Source organism: Suillus discolor, assembly GCF_016758755.1.
Source record: "Suillus discolor strain FC423 chromosome Unknown F5147scaffold_20, whole genome shotgun sequence".
Taxonomy (NCBI): Eukaryota; Fungi; Basidiomycota; class Agaricomycetes; order Boletales; family Suillaceae; genus Suillus; species Suillus discolor.
In genome coordinates, this window is record NW_024541267.1 from 159044 (window position 1) to 173175 (window position 14132).

General features: G+C 48.7%; 2 protein-coding genes across 2 annotated transcripts; both read right to left on the bottom strand.

Moving 5' to 3' along the window:
- Positions 1-5983: 5983 nt before the first annotated feature.
- On the bottom strand, positions 5984-6169 carry F5147DRAFT_688834 (uncharacterized protein; the record flags this gene model as incomplete). Its single annotated transcript, XM_041436929.1, has 1 exon — positions 5984-6169. The coding sequence occupies exon 1, from the start codon at positions 6139-6141 to the stop codon at positions 5986-5988; it is 156 nt and encodes a 51-aa protein (XP_041294132.1). The 5' UTR covers positions 6142-6169.
- Positions 6170-11931: 5762 nt separating this feature from the next.
- On the bottom strand, positions 11932-13601 carry F5147DRAFT_574509 (uncharacterized protein; the record flags this gene model as incomplete). Its single annotated transcript, XM_041431231.1, has 5 exons — positions 11932-12009; positions 12066-12708; positions 12765-13172; positions 13247-13316; positions 13367-13601. 5 exons carry the CDS (start codon positions 13599-13601, stop codon positions 11932-11934), a joined length of 1434 nt encoding a protein of 477 aa, XP_041294133.1.
- Between the last annotated feature and the right edge of the window lie 531 nt (positions 13602-14132).

Below are 14132 nucleotides of genomic sequence, written 5' to 3' on the forward strand. Positions count from 1 at the left end.
GGGTGTATGGTGCGTTTTATGGTGTTTCACAGCTTGCCTCATTTCAATAGACGCCCAGGACACTCAGGGCTGTTAGTGCCCACGCCTTCATCAACGTGATGCACCTTATTGTCATACCAGCTGCCCTCGACAGTGTGCACATCTGCAGTGCATACATGCGTTCGACTCTTGTCTTCACAGCTTCCAGAATGTATCCCATCGCATGAAGTCGAGCGGTCCATGCATTCCAGCGCTCGAATCTGACTGTCTATCCTGCATGAGAATCGTTTTTCGTATCGAGCAGCTACTCCAACTCATCACAACGTACGTCAATCCTCTGAACACTTGTATATAGCTTACTGCATATCAATTATTTGTTCCATAGACTCCCAAAATCCCTATGTGCACAAGATGCAACCAAATTTCGTGGTACAGCCTCGGAATATTATCCCCCTCGCCACACCGATAGCCACACTTCACTGCGGTGCCCCTCCATCTTCTTCAACACCACACCTGTCTTCAAGTCCCACAGCCGAAGGGTCTTGCCATAAGAGCCTGTCACCATATGTTGTTTACCGGGAAAAACTGCAACTGCCTTCACGTCGCTCTCATAATCCTCAACAACTCAACAGAGTGTGGTGCTTGAAATGCGCTTCGACATTTTGCTGGATGCCGACGATGTGGAGCACGGTCGAGGTAGACTTTTGGGCGTTTTTTTTAGGCTGCAGAGGTGTGTATATTGTGCATTTCTATATTGCTTCACCCCATTGACTTGCCTTGTGTTTCCTTAGACAGCCTAGTAAGACATGGACGGTCGGTGATGTCCTTCGTGCCACCATATGTTTATCCTGCTGGCGTCTGATCGCTTCCGCATCTCACAACGTCTCACGAGGCGGCTGTCAGGTTGGCGAACTATCGCCATCTTCCCGCACTCTGTTTTGACGATTTGTATAATATTCTCCACGAAAGACACATCTTCAGCTGAGCTTATGAGCTTTTGATGAGATGGTCTTAGAGTGGCCATTGCTTCAGGACACTTCGCCGGAGGGTACCGCCATCAAAAGCGCTTGTGTTTTCCTGTATGTACTTTCCTGCTGACTCCCGACCCCTTCGCCATATGATCTCACGAAAGGGCAGTTTGCAGAAGGGTGCTCGAGAGTGCTCGGGACCATACGATGGTAACGTAAGTTAACATTGATTTCCTCCTTCATCTTCCTTCACATCAACACCTAAAGCATGCAGATCCTCGCTACAGAGTTTGGAAGAACTCTTTGGGTTACATCTGGAAAGCTGTGGCGACGTGAGTTGGACACACATGTCCAGGCGCTTGTATTGACATCTTGAAGAAGATGCTTAAGATAACAGCCTCATGTCCTGGGCGTCTATAGATACGAGGCAGTTTAATGCAGTATTAGATTCCTCTACCAAGCTCACCTCAGCTTCTAGTAAAATGGGGCTCCTTATGCCAAGCTCCACGCCCGTCTGAACATTCGAAGATCAGGAAGAAGGCATACACTCTGTCGCAGTTTTGAAGATAGGTGTCGTGTTGAAGAAGATTGAAGGGCTCTCGTACACCATACATATCCAACTTCTCCGAGTCTCTCACGTGGACACTCATTTTCTTCAGGGGCATCTGGGTCTGATCCCAGCATCTGGGGTGAGATACATCAAGTTGGAAGGTCAGTGACCCACTAATGGGACATAATAGTTACCATTATCATACATCCTGCCGGCGCCCTCGTTGCTTACGCATCTGGTGACAACAGTGAACATTCCTCTCCTCTGGTTTAATTTATTCGATTTCTCATGAACCACGACGTGTATTGCAATTGCTTTAAGAACAACAGATAAAAACGACCCACACTGAAATAATTTGCACGTTCAAGGGGGATGAGTAAGTCAGGAAAGCCTTAGATATCTGAGGTTGAATGACAGTAGATGAAAACTACCGTCGTTGGTTAGAAGGGCATCTAGGTAGAATTCAAAGGCATCTAAGCATGTAATGGCTACTAAAAGTACTGTAGAACGAATCAGCCTTTGTGCGGTGCCTTGATGTCAATTTCAAAAACCGTTTGGCGATTCAACGCCTTCGAATTCGTTATATTTCCAAAAGATGGAAAAATGCAGATCCGGGGTGCTTCCTCCATAAACGGAGTTTTAAATTTCAAAGACGGCTCAATTTACAGCCTCAGGTGGGTTACCGTTTTGTTACATACCTCCTGCTTCATTACGTGTTTCAGGCTATTGCACGGCTCAATTCAGATGAACATGAAGAGGCAATCCAGCATGTCCAAGAGCTAGCCCTGATTTCAACCCTCTTGCTTGTCATGTGGAAGTGAGTAACAAACCGTGCACTCGTTCGGGTAGCATTTGAATTGTACCGATCCATAACAGGACGTGAGTAATGAAGTTACAAGGTCTGCTTTCGTGATTGGTTCTCTGACGAGTCTTTTCAGTGATGTCATCTCGTGCTACAGTCCTAAATCGCTCTTCACTTAGCTCTCAAGCAAGACTGCAGGGTGCTGTAGCTTGATACAAAGAGTTCTTGCGAGGTTACATTGACGTTCCCTGTATTTCTTTGCGCTCGTATCGTATTGTGGTTTTCATAACACGAAAACAATTTCTAGAGACCCTGAGGCCGGCCTGATCCGTTGCCACTGATTGCGAATCTCGTCTCCTTCACCACAGTCCAATGTCTCGAAGCCATCATTTGAGGGCTACTGCATTCCCTACATCACATGTTCCTACCACCCGCAATGTCACCTCCAAAGAGAGGTTTGTCGTGAGTAAAATACTGAAGAACCAAGTATAGATGCAGACCGATGGCAGTTTTAGTTGATTCTCCTAACAAGAACCAGGAAAAGGTGGTGAACTAGTAATAGTCACCGATCCGCAACCGTCATGCTGGTATTGCCACTGAACATCATGATGAAGTTCGATGTAGTGGAGCAAAGTAGAGTTCGAACGACTGATTGCTATCGCTTATCTTCAATATAAATTTCAAGGAACACCAGCGAAAACTGCAGTACCGGTACCATGCAAGGAGGAGTTTGGATCTGCGGCAAGAACATTCCATGGAACAGAAGGTCGACATGCCACCGGACCAAATACCATATCTATGGCTGCTCAATGGAGTAGCGCGTGGCTGATGAGGACTGCTTCTGTCTGCCGCATGGTCCTCAAAATGAAAAAGAATCAATAGCCTCGTGTGTTGGGCGTCTGATCAATCCAGGATAAGATCGCCTACTAACGCACACATCTCTACAGTTTCGCCGCACCCACGATCCCTCTACCACGTCTACCCTGACCTCGAGTCAAATGTCTCAGCTCGTTCCAAGCCCCACACCCATTCGAGAGTTTAAAGATCATGGGGCCATCGTGACTGCAGTCTCAGTTTTCTCCAATAGACAAAGTATGGTTACCGGTTCAAAAGACAAGACAGTTCGTCTGTGGGACTTGAAGACAGGTGGAGTGTCGAAGAAAAGGGTGGGGCATTCCAGCGAGGTGTGGGCATTGGCGGTATCACGAGATGGGCAATTGATCGCAAGCGGTGATACCAACGGAGAAGTCATCACCTGGCACGGAGAAACTTTTGTTCAATCTTCCAAATCCAGACCCCACTCTAGCCGAATCTACACATTGGACTTTTCTCCTGATGGTACCATGCTGGCAACTGGTTCAAGCGACTCCACGACAAAGTTGTGGAGCACAAAAACATGGAAGCGACAAGGAAGTCCAATGGACTGTGGTAGCCCCGTTCGTTGCGTTCGATATTCGCCGTCTGGTGAACTTCTTGCAATTGCGACGGAGAGCAGGATCAAAATTTATGATTCAGACACACGAGAATGTGTTGCAAACTTCAAGGGTCACACAAAATATAACATGTCACTCGCGTGGACGTCTGATGGGACACACCTTTTCTCAAGCGGCTCCGATGGTGATCCCACTATACGGGAGTGGGATGCGTCGACCTGGGAGCAGGTCGGTGATTCTTGGACAGGCCATACTCGGGCGATCTACGCCATTGCCATTCACCCTGCTGGTACATTCCTTGCTTCCGCATCTCTTGATAACCATGTGCACCTCTGGTCGCTGTCGGACCGGCGAAGCATCATGGTATTCAACCACTCTCACTCCATGTACTGCGTCACCTTCTCGATGGATGGGAAGCATATCCTCAGCGGAGATAATAATGGGCGGGTCTCAGAGTGGGCGGTGCCCGAAGATATTTTGCCAAAGGATACTATCAAGGAACAGGTGGAATGGGTACTTTGTCTTCGAATTCCTGGTCCTTTCGTCATCTCATCTCATGTCTTTTGATTCAAAGGTTCAATACTCCGATTTAAAGGCATGCTTCCAATCTTGACTCATGTAACATATAAGTCGAGCATGCCCCTACCTTCATGCAGATCCTGGCTATCGACACGATCATTCGTGATGCATGCATCACGGGAGACTTGGCTACCGCCGAACAATTGCTCACGCAAGAGATCGAAGTTGATGCTAACAGCCATACCTCCTATGCCAACCGCTCATTCGTCATGGCGCGACGACTCGACTGGGACCGCGCACTTGATGATGCAAGCAAGGTGAGTACACCGGCACCCCCCATCATGTCCTCCTTAACGTTGATCGTGACATAGTCTGTTAGCATTCAGCCTTCATTGTCAGGCTATATCTCTAAGGGCATCGCCCTCTGCGGGAAACAACAGATCCGAGAAGCGATGACCGAATTCGACCTCGCATTCACGTCCACCGACGGAGATTCACTGACCACGCAATTTCTTTTCTTGATCAAAGTAGGTGAATATGTTACTCGTATTCGATGCTTCATTAGAGGTTTTCAGGCCATCGCATCGTTCAATGCAAATAACCATGAAGAAGCAATGCGCTTCGTCCAAGAGCTAGCTGCCCGTCCCAACGCCGATCCTCTTGCTTCTCGTGTTGTAGAAGTGAGCAACATATACTTGACCAAGCACAGGTTCGTATGCTCACTGATTTTTCTGTGCTTCGCACATCAGGCATATTTGCGAGTCCAGCTGGGAAACATCGCCATGGATAACACCCTCTACAAAGAAGCTGTCGACCACTTTACTGCCGCTGTCAATGCTGGCGCTTTCTTTTCCAAGTCAGACATTCATTCCATGTACGAGGGCTTTGTCGTGGTATGTTGAATATGACTCGGAACAGTCATAATCATCCATGCTCAACCGCGTGCTTGCGCAGCTTTTCGGCTGGGACCTCAAGTCCTTGTGGCAAAATGCGAACCAGCAACGATGCCACGCACTCATTCGGGGAGGTCAATTTGGAGCAGCACTCGAATCATATCGATACATGATGGACATGAGCAATGAGCCCACGAAGGCTATCTTCCTTGGTTGGATCCCTGGTACGTCATAGTCTTTCAGTACTGATGTCACCCGTGCCATGATTCTCTCCCTCATGCTACCCTCAGCTCTCAACGAAGAATGGAGGGAACTCCGCGTTGCCAATGGAAATGCTGCCCTCGCCACGAGTGGCTTCTCGTAAATCTTGAAAAACAGAAATTGAGTAGTTCTCTTTTGTACCTTAACATGATTAATACTCGTGTACACACAAGTTGCCTTTTGTGCTCGTATTGATGTGAATGAGGGGGGCATGGTACAATATGTCAAGGCCAATATCGCCATATGCTTCGTTGAGTTGTCCAAAGATGTGCTTGATTCTTGGTGTGCTATCCGGGTGGATTTGTCTTCAGGTGCTGGTTGAATGCGGACTAACTGTAGGAGCACAACATCTCTGGATCTGCCAGATGATTGCAGTACTGTTGGTACATGCCAATCAAGTCTTTGATATTGTGTCGACTAGGTTCGCAGGCACTCAACTCTGCATGTCAATTTTTGACATCTTGTATTTGCGAGCAGTTGCGCGACGTTATTTACGGGGTATGTATGCTATGATAATGTGATCGTTGACTCGAGGCACAAACGCAAACTGCTCGGAGATCACTGTTAGAAAGCCATGTAGCTACAATATGTCTAGGGTTCTGATGTTCATAATGTCAATCGAAGCCGTGTCTCTGACTTGCGCAATGATATTATGGTCCGACGCGACCCTCTTGTATTCTCCAACGCGTTGCTGCGCTACCAAAAGTGCGCTGAAAGCCTGCCCAAGGTGAACCATCAAACGCAATGACCGCGAGTGAACATCCGGGTCCACTGACAATTCCTCTTCTCCAGGTAAATCGCTGGACAACTCGGACTCGGACTCGGACCAATCCCCTACGCTCTCCCCTTCGTCCGGAAAGGTGAGCTGCTCTGAAAAATCAGGCAGCCCAAGGAGACGACGGTCCCATGGACGGATAAGAAAGAACGTCTGCTGAGTGGGCCTTGCACGAGAGAATTGAATTAGGGCCTCGTCCGTGGTGATCATCAAGTCCCGAATCCCATCTGCTTTCACTCCATACGTAGAATGAGCAGCAAGACCCCGCCTTCGTTTGACTTCCGTGACACGGAATGCGATGCAAGGCAGACGGAGTCTGCAGTTAGCGAAGAGGGGAGCGTTCATGTTCTCGAGCAGGTTATAAAACTTTGAAGCTGAATCCACAGCCACAATGTTTCGCAACGAAGAGACCGCTGTCTGAATGTCATCTTCAGACAATGATGCTGGGGAGCATGGCGGGGTTGCATATGAGATGATGTCGGCTGGAAGGCAACTATTGAACTCGGACGATTGTCCGACCCAATCCAGGGAAGTTATGTCGCCCGATCTAGCCACGATCTCCTGCAGGAGCCTCCCGAGTGCATTTTGCTTCTTCTCACCATAGATTACAGGCAGGTGGACACCGAAGATACCAAACAACGAGTACGCGATGTCTTCCTGCATCGTGGTGACACGTTTTGATGCCCATCGCAGTTTCTCTCGAGCACCTCGCATCCCTGGACGGAAGGAGATCAGGGCTCGTGCATCTATTCCTGTGGCACCCTCCAACTCCTTCATGATTGCTGGGGACTCTTTGTGGTTGGAAGAACGATCGTCAAGATATAACGACCAATCTTTCTGATAAAATCTGACGACTTTCGGAGCGACGAATTCTTGAAAGGTCCATCCTCGCTCGTTCCAAACACTACTCGCCAGTGCACCGGACTGGGACGAAGGAGGGACATCGGATAGGTAGACGACGGTGAGCGCTGAGTGGCGGTACCAGACGAACATGGAATTGACCGATTCTTGAAGCTCGACGTTGTTGCTCTTATCGATGCAGCATGTATCCATCCACGCCCAGCGAAACCCCGCATCACGAGCAATTTTGCAGAACGACTGCAGTTTCGCGGTGCCACCAAGTCCATCCAGCTCGTACACGACTTTGTCCTTGATGTCGTGCAGCAGCGCCTCCGTCTCTTCCCACCTATGTGATAGCAAAACGCAACGGAAGTGCATCGCCACCACCTCCTTGATGCATCCCATTTGGAGATCCGAACGCTTTGTTATGGATGACAAGAGCTCCTTGTACTCTGGACTTGTTTTGAAGGAGTTTAACTGTACCGCTCGGTCGCACAAAAGACCCGTAGAGGTGTTGAGGAGACGAAGGGGTGCGCTGCTGAGTTCGATCCAAACCGCTCTTCGAATGGCGTCTTCTGCTTCGGATGGACAGACGTACTGCTGACGCAGATCTGCAGAACGATATAGGCATTTCGATTTCGAGACAATGCAGGAGTGTTCCATGGCTTACCTCGTATCTGAGCTTCGGGAGCCTCGTCAAACTTGGACAACATGATTGTGAAAGCCTCGATAGCGTCATCGTAACGTTGCGCGCCACGCAGCGCTGCGTGCGCCAACTTGTATCCAATGTGAGACGAGGGATTGAGTTCGGTGACCTATGCAGCGCCAAAGTGAGCATGGGCTACAAAACTTAATTGTCATCGTACCTTTTGCGCGTCGAAGAGCGCGTCTTCCCATAGCATTTTACTTAACTTTGCGTGGCTACGATTTGCAAAGACGACATAGGATGCAGAATCCAGGTCGATCGCCATCGAATATAGATCAATAGCCTGGTCGTAATCGCTTGCAGCCAAGGCAGCATCTCCGTTGGCAGCGCAGAGTGCGCTGCATTCTTGCTTGAAATCTGAGAGAAATGTGGGTGAGGATTGTAGCCTACGCAACATTACGGACTCTAGACTCGCCGTTAGACCAGTCAAAGTAGTCAGCATTTGTAGTTTCGTCGCTCAAAGCCATCATGTGTTGGTATGATTTCACGGCATCTTGGAGTTTACCCGCCCGAAAGAGTGCATCACACCGTTTCTGGCGTGCCTTTTGCCACAAGGACTTCAGGTCCCAGCCAAAGAGCTAGACAAGAGATCCAGTTATGAAAAGCGTCATATATGCATCATCTCAACGCACCACAACCAAATCCCCATATATTTCAAGAATGTTCGATTTCGATGATGAATCGCGGCAGTCAAGAGCGGCAGTGAGATGGTCAGCGGCTTCATCGTGACGTGCGCCATCCATGGCTTGCATTCCGAGTTGAATCCGTAGATATGCCTAATGTGCGAATTGTAAAGAGTGTTGATGACCGAGCATGGATGATACTTACTTGCACGACACGACACGCGAGAGTATCGCCATTCGGACAACCGGCAGCGAGCTCTTTGAGGAGCAGGTTTGCCTCGTCATGTTGATCTGCATTGAAGAGCGCGATGGCCTGAAATACGCGAGAAGAGAAGAGTATGCGAGGCAAATGTAACATACCATACCTTGATCAATAGCAGAAAATGAGTGATTTCTGAATCCTGGTCCGTGTACATGGATGCAACATCAAATGCTGCCCTCGCATCCAGGACGCGGCCTTTTCCACAGAGAGCAATACCCTTGGAGATATAGCCCGTCAATGAGGGCTGAACCCTGATGGACTATGTCACCGTCGAGTTAGCCCTGTATGAGGCAGCGATCATTCTCACCTCAATTGCGTCCAGAAGGGCGCGGTCCCAGTCGTGTTTTCGCGCCATGACGAATGACCGATGGGCGTAGAATGTATGGTTGTTCGGATTGGTGTTGATATCTTGAGTGAGTAGTTCTTCGGCGGTAGATAAGTCTCCATTTACACATGCAAGACGGGCGCTCGTGATGGCTAGGATCTGCACGAGACATGCTCGAATTGTGGTATATACGAGTCAAGGACGGAAACATGCCTTTGAGCGATGGGCGTGGGGAGTGTGGTTGTTCGCATCGGTGTTCATATCTTGCGTGAGTTGTTCTTCGTTAGTAGATAAGTCTCCATCTATGCATGCATCGCGGACTGTTGTAGTGGCGATAGTCTGCAAGAAGCATACTCGATTTGTGGTATATGAGTCAGAGACGGAAACATACCTTTGGATGTATACCCTGAGGTACTGTCCACTCCGAGATGTTACATTCACCTCCGCTGAAGATGTGATTGCCGTCCACGGAGAAAGTGATGCATTCCGTGAGGGATGAGTGTCCGAAGATGGCAACGGTTTGTCGATCTGATAGGCGCCAGAGATGAATATGGCGGTCACCAGATGCGGATGCGACGAGTGTGCCAGCAGGATGAATGGCAATAGCATTGATATTATGAGAGTGGCCCGTCCAGGGATCCCCGACCTGCTCCCAGGTTTTTGTATCCCATCCACGTATGGTAGGATCAAGATGATTGCCGCCTGTGAGAAGGCATGTACCATCGAGCGTCCACGCGAGTGACCAATTGAATGTGTGAGCCTTGAATGATGTGACACGTTTCCTGGTGCCTGAATTGTAAATTTTGATATGGCTGTTTGTTGCGATGGCAAGAAGTTCTCCAGACGGTGAATACCGTACGCAAACGACGCATGCACACTCGATTGGGTCTCCTTGCAGCTGCCAGGTTTTGGTATTCCACAGTTTCATCATTTTGTTGTAAAATGCATTAGTGGCCAGTACTGTTCCATCGGGAGAAAATTCTAGCGAGTAGATCGAATTGGAGTGTGCTTCGATTTTGGTGAGTGATTCGCCAGTTTCTCCGTGCCAGACGATGACCTCTCCGCTCCAATCACCGCTTGCTATCAATTGTCCATCTCGTGATACCGCCAATCTCGTCACCCCATTGCGATGCCCTTCCATCTTCTTCAACACAACACCTGTCTTCAAGTCCCACAGACGAAGCGTCATGTCGTTCGAGCCCGTAACCATTCGCCGTTTATCGGGGAAAACTGCGATTGCATATACGCTTCCTTCATGGCTTCGGAACTCTCGCAGGGGCGTGATGGTTGTAATCAGCTCCGACATTTTAATGGATTTGGATGATATTGAATACGGTCGAGGTCAAACTTTGGAGAGACTGTGTCTTTCTCTAAGCTGCCGAGGGTGTATGGTGCGTACTTCACAGCTTGCCTCATTTCAATAGACGCCCAGGACACTTAAGGCTGTTCGTGCCCACGCCTCTATCGCCGTGATGCACCCTATTGTCATACCCGCTGTCCTCGACAGTATGCACATCTGCGGTGCATACATGCGTCCTTGTCTTCAAAGCTTCCTGAATGTACTCCCATCGAGCAGTGCGTGCTTTCCAGCGCTCGAATCTGACTGTCTATCCTGCATGAATACCGTTGTTTGTTGTATCTAGCAGCTACTCCAGCTCATCACTCCTTCGAACGCGTGTATATAGCTTACTGCAATATCGCTTCTTCATCCAATAGACTCTAAAGATCCCTGTGTGCACGATGATGCAACCAAATCTCGTGGTACAGCCTCGGAATATCCTCACCATCGCCACACTGCCAACCGCCGCGTCTCACTGCGATGCCCCTCCATCTTCTTCAACACAATACCTGTCTTCCAGTCCCACAACCGAAGCGTCTTGTCATACGAGCCTGTCACTATATGTCGTCTATCGGGAAAACCTGCGACTGCGGTTACACCGCTCTCATAATCTTCAGGAACTCAACGGAGTGCGGCGCGTGACTCGACATCTTACTGGATGCTGATGATGTGGAGCACGGTCGAGGTACTCTTTTGAAGCATTGCGGGTGTCGAAATTTAGGCTGCAGATGCATCATGATGTATTATGCTGCTTCAACCTGTTGACTTGCCTCATGTATCCATAGACACTCTGAACCTCATCCACTTCCACCTCTCAGATGAATATGATTCCACCATACGGGAGTCATAGTGGATGCCATTGACTTGGAAGTAGGTCGGTGATATCATTCACTTCATAGCCATAGATTTATGCTGGTCGGTTCCGTATCTCACAACGTCTCACGAGGCGGCTCTCAGATCGGCGAACGTCGTCCTCCTTCCGATTAAGGTCACCTTCGTTGTATAGACGGAATTGGCAGGTAGAATTCAAGGGTATTAATCTCAAGCATGCAACGGCCGATTGCGATAAGCTGGAGAGCGACTCTTAATTAGCCCTGGTGTGGTGCCGAAGACTACGTACTAAATTAAACGTCAAAGAATGGCTGTGAGTTCAAGTTATTAGCCTTGTCATCCCGAGCCCTTCATGCAACCACTGGCAGGTTAGTAGTGATTAGGACTCTCACATCTATATGACTGTGTGCCATATGGACTGGCGAAATTGCGAAGACGTCGAAAGACTATTGTTGTTATTCCCTGTCCGAAAATTGCAGACATGCATGCGCCCTGGCCGCGACTGTTCGATGTCGATACAGAGAAGTTTCGTTGTCCGATAAATAATGTTTGATAGTCTGCAACATAAGTAATATATACGTACCTGGCACCGAAGATAATGGTGTATTACTGTAGCGACTATGTCCTGGCGCACAAAAACTGTAAATTAATCCACATGATAGATCGTCCATCCGCCCGTGCCTCTAATAGACTATCGTATGATAGACGAAACTTGTTCAGACTCCAAACCTGCATCTCAGGACCCCAGACACCGGTTGCTCATAGGAGTTCGAACTCGGCACTTGGCTAATGCACGCCTCTTGGACGAATGAGTCGTAAGCGTCATTACCAGAATCTGTTACTATCCGGGAGTAAACCCCGTGCCATACGCAGCATCACAACGTTCGAGGTCAAGCTCGACCACTGTAACGAGACACTCGTCAGTCTTGCACCAGCAACTAAGCACCAGCAGCTCTTACCCCATTTCCAATCAACACTTCAGATCTTTGAGCCACAAACATGTCCAACGCCTGCACCACAAATTTCTGCTCCCATGTGATGTCGAGATCGCGGCTGCTCTTAATCTGGTCCCAATTCCCAGAGCTCTCCAAGGCTCCCTTCAGCTCCTGAACCCAAGCGGTAGCGCCATTGGTCATGATATAGATATGCGTCAGCGGCTTTTCCGATTCGACGCGCACTTGTGTGACTTTCTGGACGATTTGTTCGATTGTGGGAAAGCACCGCTGCATATACATCTGCATGTTCTTCTCTGATGTCTCGCCCCATCCGCCATCAGTAGGCCTGTCGAACTTGTCGGAGAACTCGGGGAACATATTGAATGCATTCCAATTTGACGACCATTTGCCCAGGTGGATGCAGTGGTCTTGGAAGTCACCCCTTCGCACGTGCAGCGCTAAGAGGCCAGGTATCGGGTTCGTGTAGTTTTCCGCAGTAGCCAAACCAGTGAGCCCTTCAAAAAGAGAAGATCTTGCATTCGGCACAAAGATGCGGCGATTTCGTTTGTATGCATCATGTATTAAAGGCGACCACTCCCAGTGCGTCGCTACTGGGGAATTCTTGAGGTATTCCCATATGGACAGCATCCTCTTGTGTCCAAATATCCTACGCGACGTCTGTCGTCTTCCATTGATCATCCAAAGAGGATGAATATGACTCACCAGTATTCAAAGATTGCATTATTACCTGATTCGATTTCTACACACGGGTCCTCGATCGACTTAAATTTTTCGAGCCACTTTTCGAATATATAGGAAGCTGGCACGTCTTCATCGAATCGCATACGATCATCGTTCACATCCCCCACCTGAAGGAGTGTCGGATTGGGGCAAACTTTGTTGAAGAAAGTCTTAGAAACCGCACGAGGAGTGGTATCGCCAGGCGGCATTTGACCACCCACCATTACACCTAGAACAATCGGAGTTAATGGGGCGTATACGCGGAGATCGACTATGTTGTACTTGCCGCTCAATAGTGCTGTCAAAGGAATGCGAGAGGGAATTAAATGACCATTATAATCCGTAAAGAGCGAACCATCCGGATTCCAGATGTAGTCATCAAAGACAAAACTAGACGTCATCGAAAAACAAGATTAGGAATGTGGGAACCGAGTAAAGGAACACATGAAGGAATAGGGACTGACGAGCGTCCTGTGCTATGTGCAAGTAGTCCATTCATGACGTAGTCTTGCATAACATTTCCCCATCCTGAACCTATGCACGATCAATGCATGATGGATCAAATGAAAGGAAGGATGACCCACTATGTGCATGATTTGCTGACCAGAGATATTTCACATCTTTCCTCGTTTCGTACTCCTTGTAATGCTCCAATTTTTGCTCCCGCCCTCGATAGTCCTCGTATAATGGCGGTAGGTGGTCGGTAAAATAGTTTCGTACGGCTTCACGGTGGTAAAGTATTCCAGGGAGGACAAAACACAATATAACGGCGAGGAAGAAAAACCGTGTACCACGCTTGGTCAGACCATAGGATGGCATGGGGATGGAGGGAAAAGTGCTTGAGGATGGGAAGCGAGAGGGGTACCGGCAGGGGTTGGTGCGCTGGACCGTCTGGAGCAACTAAACGAAAAGTAAGAGAATATGGGTATAGTGGAAAAAATGGTAGGGAAAGAACGTAAGTGATACTTTAAGGAAGGCTTAAATCAGAACACCGGAACACGCTGCGCATCATGTGGTCATCTTGATCGTTTCATGTTTGCTGCGGTGCCGTAAGATTGCAACCCGGACTCTGATGGGCCCAGCTCGATTTGAATTGGTTCATAGGCCTTGGAGATAACGAGCCTGCTGTAGCATTGCATGCCGTTTGATGGACTTTGGACACTGAAGAGAACGAGTCGAGTACGATGATCGGTTTCCAGAATCAAGATCGGCAAATCGGCATAACGTGAAGCGCGAGTTTCCGACGGTTCGAAGGTTGGATGAGAAAACTGGTTATCTTTATCGTAAAGCTTTCCCAACAAACACAAGCCGTCATGGGACGAGCGCAGTCCAAGCTGTGCTTCCAAATAC